The sequence below is a fragment of the Chelonia mydas genome, chromosome 5, assembly GCF_015237465.2.
Source record: "Chelonia mydas isolate rCheMyd1 chromosome 5, rCheMyd1.pri.v2, whole genome shotgun sequence".
In the NCBI taxonomy this organism is placed as follows: domain Eukaryota; kingdom Metazoa; phylum Chordata; order Testudines; family Cheloniidae; genus Chelonia; species Chelonia mydas.
This window is the reverse complement of record NC_051245.2, coordinates 23409634-23422194: the sequence shown is the minus strand read 5'-3', so window position 1 is coordinate 23422194 and position 12561 is coordinate 23409634. Positions and strand designations below refer to the sequence as shown.

Sequence of the window (12561 nt, the reverse complement as noted above, 5' to 3'; positions counted from 1 at the left end):
CAGAAGCACTTCCACTGACTGAAGAGGGGCAGTGGATGGGGCTGAGAACCTGAGCTTTCAGTTCCACACCCAGCTCCCCACTGGGCACCTGGCTGTCCCCCGGGCTCTCAGCTCCCCTCTCCCCACTGCAAGCTGGGCTCCTGGCTGCAAATGCCATGCCTGGAGTCCAGGTGGCTCCTGGGCAGTTGGCGGGGAGCCGGAAGCCTCCGGGCAGTAGCCTGGCTGGAAGTGGGAGTAGGCAGGTACAGCCTAGCTTGGAGCGGGGAGCCCAGGTAGCAGCTGGAGACACCCACCCACCCGGGGGACAGCTGGGCTTTGTCAATTTCAGGGCTCCAGCATGGAGTCCTGAAATTGACAAGAATGACAGCCAACAGCCCATGTAAGTAAGGCAGTGCCTACACAGACACTGTGTTACCTTAACAACACTGACATAAGCCTTATGCCTCTTGTGGAGGTGAGTAGTTATGTCGGTGTAGTAGGGCACTTACATTGGTGGGAGCAAGACTGTAGTGTATACAGTGACATAATTAGGTCGATGCAAGCTGCCTTACGTCAATCTAGCTCAGTAGTGTGGACCAAGCCTAATAGTCTAACATAATTATTCAATCTGGGACTTTCCATTGCCACGGCATAACTACTGCAAATACTGTAATGGCTCTTCTAATAGTTGGTGCCTGGAGGAAAGGTGTTTCTAGACATTAAGGGCCAGAGGAAAATTTGAGGGAAAGTCCCTCTCCGTCTAGATTAATTTGACAGATGTATCATCTTATCAGGAAGCTGTAGATTATAAAGCCTCAGATGGAGTATTGTGTCCAGTTCTAGGCGCCACATTTCAGGAAAGATGTGGACAAATTGGAGAAAGTCCAGAGAAGAGCAACAAAAATGATTAAAGGTCCAGAAAACATGACCTATGATGGATGATTGAAAAAACTGGGTTTGTTTACCCTGGAGAAGAGAAGACTGAGGGGGGACATAACAGTTTTCAAGGTTGTTGAAAGGTTGTTACAAGGAGGAGAGTGAAAAATTGTTCTCGCTAATCTGAGGATAGGACAAGTAGCAATGGGCTTAAATTGCAGCAAGGAAGATTTAGGTTGGACATTAGGAAAAACTTCCTAACTGTCAGGGTGGTTATGCACTGGAATAAATTGCCTAGGGAGTTTGTGAAATCTCCATCATAGGAGGTTTTTAAGAACAGGTTAGATAAACACCTGGCAGCAATGGTCTAGTTATTACATAGTCCTGCCTGAGTGCAGGGACTTGGCTAGATGACCTAATGAGATCTCTCTAGTCCTACACATCTATGATTCTCTGATTATCTGATGGTAGCTAGTGCTAGATCGAAATAAAAATAAAAAACAGAGCAAAAGGGAACACAATATCCTTATAACGGGGTGGCTTGCCCCTGGACTGGAGAGCCTGGGGCTAAGCCAACCCTGATTACAGACTAAGCCCTACTTGAGCAGGATCAGGCAATTCCCCATAAAGAGGAGAAGCTGGCTGCAGTAATGGGAACAAGAGCCAGGCCTGAATGGTGATAAGGCCCAACTGGGGAAAGGGCTGGAGGGAGAGACAGGCTGTAAGATGAGAGAGTAAGGAAAGCTCTCAAGGCTTGGGAGAGACCCTGATGAAAGAGGGAAGAGACTGGGAAAATATCTCTATGCAAGGAGGCCTGAGAGGAACCTTGATTAAGCAAGGAAGAGACAGAGATCCGGAGGAGTATTTAAAGGTTGTGTGGGAAGTGGCCTTGGGGAAAACTGCAGCACAGGTAGAGGAGCAGAACTAGTTGTTCAGTACAAGGCCCAGGACTGGAACCCAGAGTAGAGGCTGGGACTGGGTACTCCTGCTGGCCCCCAGGAAGGGGGTGTACAAGCCCACTGCAAGAGTTATTGAGCCCAGCAAGGGGACAACAGGTTGTGGAAGAGCCCCCAGAGAGGGGAAAGGATTTTTGTTTGTATTAAAGATATTCTGGGGACTTTTAGTTTGGACAACTGTGACCCCAGAAAGGGTGGACTTAAGATGGTGACCTGGCTGCCCAGCCGAGTTTCTGACAGAAAAATCACCACAGCAGCAGAGTGACTGTCAGCAGGGGGCACTAGCTCTTCAAGGGAGCTGCTACACCACACCTGGCCATGAGGGGGCACTTAGCGATGAGTGAACTCGGTTACAATCTCATACAGCAAGATAGTGTTAGAGAAGTTAGCTAGTACCACAACTGAAAGGGTGTTTTACATGAGTAGAACAATGAGAGAAAATAACACATCAACATTACAATAATCCATTTTAATGTGTGGGTGGGGCCTGGCCGAAGGCTTCCAGCTACCTTAACAAAAATAATTTAAAACCATTACTATCATCAAAGCATGTTGGAGGCAGGTTTACTTTCTGTAACTTTAGCCCATCTTCTTGAAGTACAATCAGCATTTCAGGGCCTCCTGGTGGTTGAGCATCTGGAAAGTGACAGACTATGTGGCACAGAGCCTGAGCACGGTTTCATGATGCTGAGTCACACAAGGGTAGGAAGGAAGCGCCCCAAGAATTAACCCTGTAAGGCATAATATCTTCTGAGAGCTGGGGAGGAACACTGTGTGAAGTGACTCTTGCTACACTTTTTTAAATGGCGCAGCAAGCGCTTCTTCCAGCACGTTCATCCCAGTAGGCAGGCAGTGAAGGTGACTCTGATCAGAAATTAGCCTCTCTCCTCTGTCCCTTGCACACAAAAACACACCAGGAGCCGTTTTATTGCTGGGAGGGAGAATGGCACCCTATATACTCTCTTCCTCCTATGGGAAAGGCATAATGTAGCCCTTCATTTCTGAAGAATTTGAATAGAAAACAAATTGTTGTAACTTTTCTCTCTTGCCTCCTTTGGCAACCCAGTGTTGGAATTTCATGACGTGAAATGACGAGTCGTTTTTCAAGGGGCCCTCTTAAACAGAGTGTACAAACTCTGAGGAGTGAAAGGACAGTGCTACTGCAGATGCTCAGATACCACAGAGATGAGCACTAGGCAGGTAGGCCAGACAGAAATGAGTGCTCTTGAGCATGGCACTTTCTATTTGTGCTTACCCATGGACGCTATTGGTATGGAAAACTCCCTTTATATTAATCTAGCTGATAGTATTTTAATGAACAATTAAGGTTTAGCTTTTCAAGATACAGAATAAGTTTCAACATTGGGCAAAATGCCTCCACTATGTCAAATAAAATTGATCTTCGTTTAGTTATGTCAGGGATGAATTTGGCCTGTTAATCAGATTTTTTAATCCTTACAAAATTTTATTTGCTGTCTGAAAATCTGTCTTGAGTAGAACCATATTACAATAGTAGTTCTCTTTATATTTCCAGGCAAAACCACATTAAGATTGAGAGTACATATCAGCAGTATAGAGTGAACTATATTACTGGTATGTTGTAGTAATTCCCAAACAAACATTATTAACCAAGGACATTCAGAGTTAAGGTTAGTCTTTAAAGAAATCCAAGCACATTAAGTTATGGCAATGCATGGTTCGGGCAGCATTGAGAGCGTTTTAGGTGCCCTAAGTTGACATGCCCGTTGAAATTGGCTGTCATCTCCCAATGTTCTCATTGGGATTGAGAAAACAAGTTGCCCTCAGCGAAGATGCCCTCTTTCAAAATAGCCCCTAGAGCTGTCCGGAAAAAAATCTTTCCCTCTCTTTTTTTTTTTTTTTTTTTAAATGAAAAAGCTTTCATCCCAAATCAGGCTGAAAGGTGAGTAATTCACAGGTTTTCACAGGAGGGGAAGAATGTAAAAAAAGTTCAACTTCAGGAGACCAGAAATGGAAATTTTCTGCATGTTCTGCATGCTACCAGACTCCCCAAAATTCATTTTGTGCCCAGAGGGGAAGTGCTGTACAGTAATTTTGGGGAGGATACACACTGTATTCTTCATACATAAAGAGGTTGAATCCTTGTTTTACGTGCCACCAGCCCTTCTATAATGATTACATCTGACTGTGGTAGCGAAGCACTATTGATATGTTTTAACATTTGTTAAAATGACTTGTGACAATGTTACGTAAAATTCAGTTCTTTTTTAAATCTCTGGTAATAACAAATATCTTAAATTCCCTGTGCCACAGTTAAGGTGGCAGGCTCTGCATCTTCAGAAGTAATTGTCTATACAAAATAAAAGTTTAAAGTTAAATGTTACATTAAGTCACAGTTCCTGAGATAACTACACCTTTGACCCCTTTGTGGCCTCTGGATGGGCACCACACTAAGGTCTCAGGTCTCTAGCTATTACCTTTTCTCAGAACAGGAGTTTGCAATCCAGTCCCTCCAGACTGGGGATTTGGGATTCAGACACCCACAATTCATTGTGATTATTCAGCAGGTCTGACCAGCTTCAGGTTCACCACTGTTAACCATTGACAGGATTAACCAGTGACCAGCCAGCTTTCATAAAGCAAAGTACGATTTATTCAGAATAAAAAACATTACAGAGAAAACCTATCTTAGAAAACAATAAACTATGTATATGCAACTCTAACATATCATGCAGTCACTCATCTTCCACATGGGGTTAAAGTACTGCAGGTTCTTTCCTCAGGATCTCTGTCTTGGTCCCAGTTTCACATCAGTTTTTGAACCTACTGTGAGTGTCCTGTCTCCCAGATCATGACTGTCTCTTTATACAGTTTCCAGTTCTTTGTCTGCGAGACTTCTTGAACCAGATCAAACTACTCTGTGCTGTTTCCCACAGAGGGTGAACATTCCACAGACTTGTTACCCCTAATGGCTTTAGTTCCTGCAGGAAATATCCTTTAGTTCATCTATTTAGCCAGGCTACAATCACTAGCCAACCTATAAATTTACACATAACACTTATAAATTTGATACAGTAGCATTTGAATATTCTATGGGTCCTTAGCATCTGTCATATCTTAATATAGGTCTTTGAATAGTCCATGTTTCCAAAGCATTGCATCCTTTGTATCTTACATTCTGGCTTTTCTTTAGTACTAAATTGTTTCCTCTGTTTCTGAGATAGTCTATTTAAATATATTTTAGGATCCTTTTCTTATGGCCATTAGAGGCGCATAGGGTCAGATTTTCTCCTGCATCCAAGTTCTGCTCAGTGCAAGAGAAAGAAGTTCCAGCTCTTTGAACCTCTGAGCTGCCCTGCACTACCCCAAAACTGATCTAAAGCAAACTGGATTGTTCTACCTTCTGTCACTGGAATATGGTCCTAAGGGACCATATATGGATGGATGATTGGCTGGGCATGATTCCATCATACCTCACCTCCAGGCCCTCTGACATGCTCCTCTGTGTTGGGGAGGTGCAGAGGCTGGCTTCACTGGTGTAAAGCTTTATGCCAGCAGAGAATTCCTCTCCATTAGCAGGTTTCAGAGTAGCAGCCGTGTTAGTCTGTATCCGCAAAAAGAAAAGGAGTACTTGTGGCACCTTAGAGACTAACAAATTTATTTGAGCATGAGCTTTCATGAGCTACAGCTCACTTCATCGGATGCATGCAGTGGAAAATACAGTGGGGAGATTTACCATACACACTGAAACAAGAGTGATCAGGTAAGGTGAGCTATTCTCCATTAGCAGATTTCTCTCCTGGGCAGCTACAGCCAGAATCCAGTCCCTTCGTACCACCTGAGGGGCACAAAGAATCTGAAGCAGAAACCAGCATCTGACCTATTCTTTCTAGAGCTGTTCTGTGGCCATGCTTGCATAAACTCAGCATTTTCTACAACTGAATCCCCAAAATATGCATTAAACTGCCATTGGGTACCAATGTTTGTACAAGTTCCAAGCATTCATTATAATGAGTGTGTCTTTCAGGTCTGTCAAAAAATGTTCATGTTAGTGATATACTTGCAAAGGTTAGTAGATAAAATATTAGGCCACTAAGACTGCTACTTTTTAGACCAATGGGCAAAACACTTGCTTGAGAAACCTGAGATATCTGTATGCCATACAAAAGTAGAGAAGAATCCAGGATATGCTGGACAATGTAGGTCAATTGAGAGGTGTGTTTCTGTTAAAATAATGACTTCTTGTAACCATTGCATGGTTCATAGCATGTACAGCGCAAATAATGGCTGTCACTCTTGTCCACTATGCATGATTTTATACTTAAATAAGATGTGACAGTCTCTGGTATTAAGTGTGTGCACATAAAATATGTTGTATTCAGTGAAATCAGTTCATTTCCTCTTCTGAAGCAGCTGATTAGAAGCTGACACCAGAGTCAGTGATACGTTAGGTCTGGAGCAATTCATTATAGATAGAATATTTATTTTGAAAATGTCTTTCCTTTTAGACTGTTGGCTGTGATTATGAGATAAATTCCAATGCAACTGAAGATCGATGTGGAGTTTGCCTAGGAGATGGATCTGCTTGTCAGACGGTGAAGATGATGTTCAATCAGAGTGAAGGATTAGGTAAAGAGGGGCTTTTTTTCCTTCTTTTCTTGCTGAGACTGTTTCTGCAAATAATGAGGCTTGAAAAATTCTTCTAATTTCAAGTTGGTGAGTAATCTGAATGGCAAATTACCAGTGGAGACTCCTCACTGAAGGCTTTGCGTAGTCTGTTTTGAATCAAAGACGATTCTTTAGCCTGTACTGTGAAATGGCTTTGAGTGCACCTTGACCAATTAAATACCAGTTTTGCCTCCTGGATGTTGGATGTCAACAGCCTCCACTGCAAATTACCCAGATAATAAATAGCCAGCAAGATCATTTGCAAAAGGTATTGTGATACAGCATGGCCAGAGGGCATCAGGTAGGTGATAGAGGGGAGATATGTAAGCCCCAGGATGATGAGAGCCTTATTCCCTGTAGAGGGAAGAGAGGTTGCTATAAATTAATTAGAGCACCTGAAGCCAATTAGAGCACCTGAAGCTAGTCACCTGATAAAAACCCCCCTGCTTCAATCAGACAGTTGGAGGGGTTGAAGCAGAGTGGTTTGGTGTTGAAGCAGAGAGCAGTTTGAAGGAGAGCAGTTTGGAGGGAAGCAGAGGAGAGTTTGAAGAAGTGCTGTGGCGGGCCAGAAGACCAAGGCCCTAGATAAAGGGAAACTTGGGGATTCATTCCCTGGGTGGCCATAGATCCAGGTACATCAGTTTTATCTGCCCACTTGCAGCCCATTTCCCCATGTAGGTAGCAGGAAGGGGTGTGGCTGGGTTGATCTCTGGATAATGTAATGGTCCATAGAGGATGCCTGAGCTGTTCCCTGGATGTTCTTAGGATTGGGTGAAAGGATAGGTAGCTTCATACCTCCTTCCCTCCCTTGAATCCAGCACCTAGAACAGCTTGCCCAGGCCAGATCCTTACATTTGCTCTTATTAAAACACTTTCTGACTTGGCGAGCAAATCAGTGAGATACATTATTGTTGCATTTACTTCTGCTGAAAAAGTCCTATGAATCTGATAGTTTCCCAAACACAGCTGAGCACTAGATAGACGTATAGCAGATTTCACTCTAAACACACAAACTTTTGGTAGTGGTTTTATTTTTGTTAACCTACTTTGCGATTTATTATTAAAAGATCTTGCAAATATTATTAAAGGAATGTAGTGCTTCTGAAATAGAGTGGCCTGCAAAGTCTCTGATTAACCACAGGACATGTACAGCCTGGGTATCAATAAAGACAGCTTCTCTACACCACCCGTATCAGATACTTAGTCCCTGACCTGGCAAGGAGTAATCACCTTCAGAAGTGAAAGGATAGTTCACTTCCTAACCTCCTTTAATCCCTTGCCTTCATCTGAGATTACCAACAGTTTATTATTATGAAGTAAAATCATCAATTAGTAATTTATATATAAACATCACTAGAAACTGGACTGAGACCACCAGCTCATTTCACATTGGCCCACCAAGCAGCTGTCAAATGGAAAATATGGGTGGAATTTTTAAAAGCACTTGACCTAACTCTGCTCCTATTGAAGTCAAAGATAAAACTCCTATTGGTTTAAATGGGAGCAGAGTTAGATCAGTCCTGAGCACTTTTGAAAATCCCACTGACCAGGGCTGATTTTGATCCAGAGACCTAGAAGTGAAGGGTTCTATGTTAGAGGTGTCTGAAACTTTTTGCTCAAACCTTAAAGGCGCTCAGATCAGCTTTGACTAGGTTTGACTTACCTTTACAGACAACTGGTGGATTGCACAATTTTTGTACATGTCTAAGAACTTTTTGTGAAAGCTGGACGCAAGCGTTCTGTCAGGGTAGTTGTGATTTTTGTGTGTCTGTTTTGAGCGAGACACGGTGGTCTACTGGATAGCGCACTAGGTGGTGACTCTGGAAATGTGGATTTTATTCCTGGCTTGGCCAGGGTGAGACCTTGAGCAAGTCACTTCACCTCTCTGTACCAGCACTCCCAGCTACCTTCGAGACACCACTGACTTCCTGAGGAAACTACAATCCATTGGTGATCTTCCTGATAACACCATCCTAGCCACTATAGATGTAGAAGCCCTCTACACCAACATTCCACACAAAGATGGACTACAAGCCATCAAGAACACTATCCCCGATAATGTCACGGCTAACCTGGTGGCTGAACTTTGTGACTTTGTCCTTACCCATAACTATTTTACATTTGGGGACAATGTATACCTTCAGATCAGCGGCACTGTTATGGGTACCCGCATGGCCCCACAGTATGCCAACATTTTTATGGCTGATTTAGAACAACGCTTCCTCAGCTCTCGTCCCCTAACGCCCCTACTCTACTTGCGCTATATTGATGACATCTTCATCATCTGGACCCATGGAAAAGAAGCCCTTGAGGAATTCCACCATGATTTCAACAATTTCCATCCCACCATCAACCTCAGCCTGGTCCAGTCCACACAAGAGATCCACTTCCTGGACACTACAGTGCTAATAAACGATGGTCACATCAACACCACCCTATACCGGAAACCTACTGACCGCTATTCCTACCTACATGCCTCCAGCTTTCACCCTGACCACACCACACGATCCATCGTCTACAGCCAAGCTCTGCGATACAACCGCATTTGCTCCAACCCCTCAGACAGAGACAAACACCTACAAGATCTCTATCAAGCATTCTTACAACTACAATACCCACCTGCGGAAGTGAAGAAACAGATTGATAGAGCCAGAAGAGTTCCCAGAAGTCACCTACTACAGGACAGGCCTAACAAAGAAAATAACAGAACGCCACTAGCCGTCACCTTCAGCCCCCAACTAAAACCCCTCCAACGCATTATTAAGGATCTACAACCTATCCTGAAGGATGACCCAACGCTCTCACAAATCTTGGGAGAAAGGCCAGTCCTTGCCTACAGACAGCCCCCCAACCTGAAGCGAATACTCACCAACAACCACATACCACACAACAGAACCACTAGCCCAGGAACCTATCCTTGCAACAAAGCCCGTTGCCAACTGTGCCCACATATCTATTCAGGGGACACCATCACAGGGCCTAACAACATCAGCCACACTATCAGAGGCTCGTTCACCTGCACATCCACCAATGTGATATATGCCATCATGTGCCAGCAATGCCCCTCTGCCATGTACATTGGTCAGACTGGACAGTCTCTACGTAAAAGAATAAATGGACACAAATCAGATGTCAAGAATTATAACATTCATAAACCAGTCGGAGAACACTTCAATCTCTCTGGTCACGCAATCACAGACATGAGGGTCGCTATCTTAAAGCAAAAAAACTTCAAATCCAGACTCCAGCGAGAAACTGCTGAATTGGAATTCATTTGCAAATTGGATACTATTAATTTGGGCTTGAATAGAGACTGGGAGTGGCTAAGTCATTATGCAAGGTAGCCTGTCTCCCCTTGTTTTTTTCCTGCAAACCCCCCCCCCCCCAAGACGTTCTGGTTAAACTTGGATTATTGCTGTGCACATTGTAAGATGAGCTGTTGCCAGCAGGAGAATGAGTTTGTGTGTGTGGTTTTTGGAAAGGGGGGGGGTGTGAGAAAACCTGGATTAGTGCTGGAGGTGACCCACCTTGATTATCATGCGCATTATAAAGAGGGGTTTCAAAGGGGGATGGGCTGTTGCCAGCAGGAGAGTGAGTTTGTATGTGTGTGGGGGGGGGAAGGGTGAGAAAACCTGGATTTGTGCTGGAAATGGCTCCACTTGATGATCACTTTAGATAAGCTGTTGCCAGCGGGGGAGTGGGGTGGGAGGAAGTTTTGTTTCATGGTCTCTGTGTGTATATAATGTCTTCTGCAGTTTCCACGATATGCTATGCATCCGATGAAGTGAGCTGTAGCTCACGAAAGCTCATGCTCAAATAAACTGGTTAGTCTCTAAGGTGCCACAAGTACTCCTTTTCTTTTGATGAAAAACAATATATGAGAGGAAGGAACTACTGTGAGGCAAGCAAGCATGCTTCCTTTTGACATGGTTTATGTTTGTAATGCTATGGTATCAAACACCAGTGCTGAGTTCTGAGCCAACTTCTGAGACACCGTGCACACTTCTGATTGCCTTTTTATGGAATTGAAATAACCTCAAGCAGGGGAATGTTTCTATTTATTTTTGGGGAGCATGGAGATGTCCTCAATTCAGGGAAGTACCATTTTTTGTTTGTTTGACCTGCCATGTTGTGATAGGCAATAGTGTGGTTCATTCCCATTGTGGGCTGTGATGTGATGCAGTACTTCAGAGTTCCCGAGAGAATTAATTAACTAATTCTGGAGAGTTGCGGCAATGTAATAAATTAGATGGGCAGAACTGACTCTGAGTTGGCCTCCAAGTTTGTTTATATCAGTATGTATAACAATCAATTACTGCCTCATAAACCAGAGACCCAGTCAGTTTGGTATTTTATTATTAAGAGACACAGTAGTTATTCATAAGAACATAAGAACGGCCATACTGGGTCAGACCAACAGTCCATCAAGCCCAGTATCCTGTCCTCTGACAGTGGCCAATGGCAGGTGCCCCAAAGGGAATGAACAGACAAGTTATCATCAAGTAATCCATGCCCTGTCAACCATTGGTTCGTTATGTTAGTTATGCAGGTCAAATGAATTAACAAAAAAGGTTATACAAATAAAAAAAATCATTCAGGTGTTGACTGGCTACATTATCGAATGTTGTAGGCTCCTTTATATAAATGAGGCACCTAAATCATTACATGTTTTAAAAGTTAAGTAACAAATAAAATAAGGGAAGAGAAATGATACTGACTGTATAAATGACCGCTCGAATCAGGGCTCCGATTCAGTGGGTAAAAGGTAACTGCTGGTAAAAGGCCGGCACCTATTCTATGTAGCCACTGTATTTTCCAGAATATTAGGCTATGTCTACACTAGCAGTTTTGTCCGTGTAACTTATGTCACTCAGAGGTGTGAAAAAACACACCCCTGAGTGACATAAGTTAAACCGACAGAAGCATTGGTGTGGACAGCTCTGTGTTGATGGGAGATGCTCTCCTGCCAACATGGCTACCGTCGCTCTTTGCGGGATGGTATAATTATGTCGATGGGAGAGCTCTGTCCCATCAGCATAGAGCAGCTACATGGGAGATCTTACAGAGGCACAGCTGCATCGGTACAGCTGTGCCGCTGTAAGGTCTCTAGTATAGACATAGCCTAAGATTACTTCTTTTTTAATGTAAGTTTCTCCCTGTTATGGTGGTTGAGATTTACTTGGTTCATGTTTTTGAGGTAACTGAAGCAGAGATTCTGCCTGCAGAATCTAAACAGCTCTGAGAGGTGTGAACTGCCTCATTCATCTCAGAGAGTGCTAGTTCAGATACCCTGTGCCAGCAGTGAACTATTTCACTGCTCACCAGGTGCAAGTAAAAAAGGAGAGGGAGGATTATTTTATGAAGATCTGCTCAATTTGGTACCATGAGCAAGCGGGCTTGAAAGAAAGCACCACTTTTCCCCTGCTCCCAGTGAAGGAGGAGCCAAACCCAAAGAACCTAGCAGAACCCAGTGGGAAATCAGGAGATAATTCAGCTGGTCAAAAGAAAATGAATGTAATACAAAGACCAGAATGCAAAAATACATTATAAAGCTGTCCCAGTATACTTTAAAACCAAGTTTTTGAGCTACACTGGAAGGGCCGTGCCAAATAATTGTATCTGTTGAGTTGTTGCTTAACAGATTTTTGTTAAATTTTTATTTTTAACACTAATTTTAACAAGCATTATTCTAAAGAAGCTTGAATCCAAACTTACTGTGTAGCACTTCCATACTTCACAGAGGTGTTGCGAGGATAAATACATTAGAGACTGAAGTGCTCTGATACCATGGTAATGGGTGTCAGATAAGCACCTAAGATAGATATTAAAGATTGCTCAGTATGGCTTAGAGCCAAATCCTGCTTGCCTAACTCACATGAGTAGACCTGCTGAGGCCATTAAGACTATTTGTGTGAGTAAGGCAAGCAGAATTTAATTCTAAATCCTGGTCTACACTAGGAAGTTTTACTGGTAAAACTTGCCTTATTTCAGCACATGACCACACTCAATTTTGAGTACTGTCAGTAAAAACTGGACTTTCTGTTGTTGGCTGAAAACAAACCCCTCTACTTGGCCCCCATCACTGCAGTATCTGAGTGTCTGT

At 43.3% G+C, this 12561-nt stretch overlaps 1 protein-coding gene across 3 annotated transcripts in view; it reads left to right on the top strand.

Moving 5' to 3' along the window:
• Window positions 1-12561, top strand: part of ADAMTS12 (ADAM metallopeptidase with thrombospondin type 1 motif 12) — a 313276-nt gene that overhangs the window by 227041 nt on the left and 73674 nt on the right. For all 3 annotated transcript variants that reach the window (XM_043547279.1, XM_027831000.3, XM_007068846.4), the window contains exon 14: window positions 6299-6419. In XM_043547279.1, the coding sequence (XP_043403214.1) occupies window positions 6299-6419 (121 nt within the window). The remainder of the gene's footprint in view (window positions 1-6298; window positions 6420-12561) is intronic.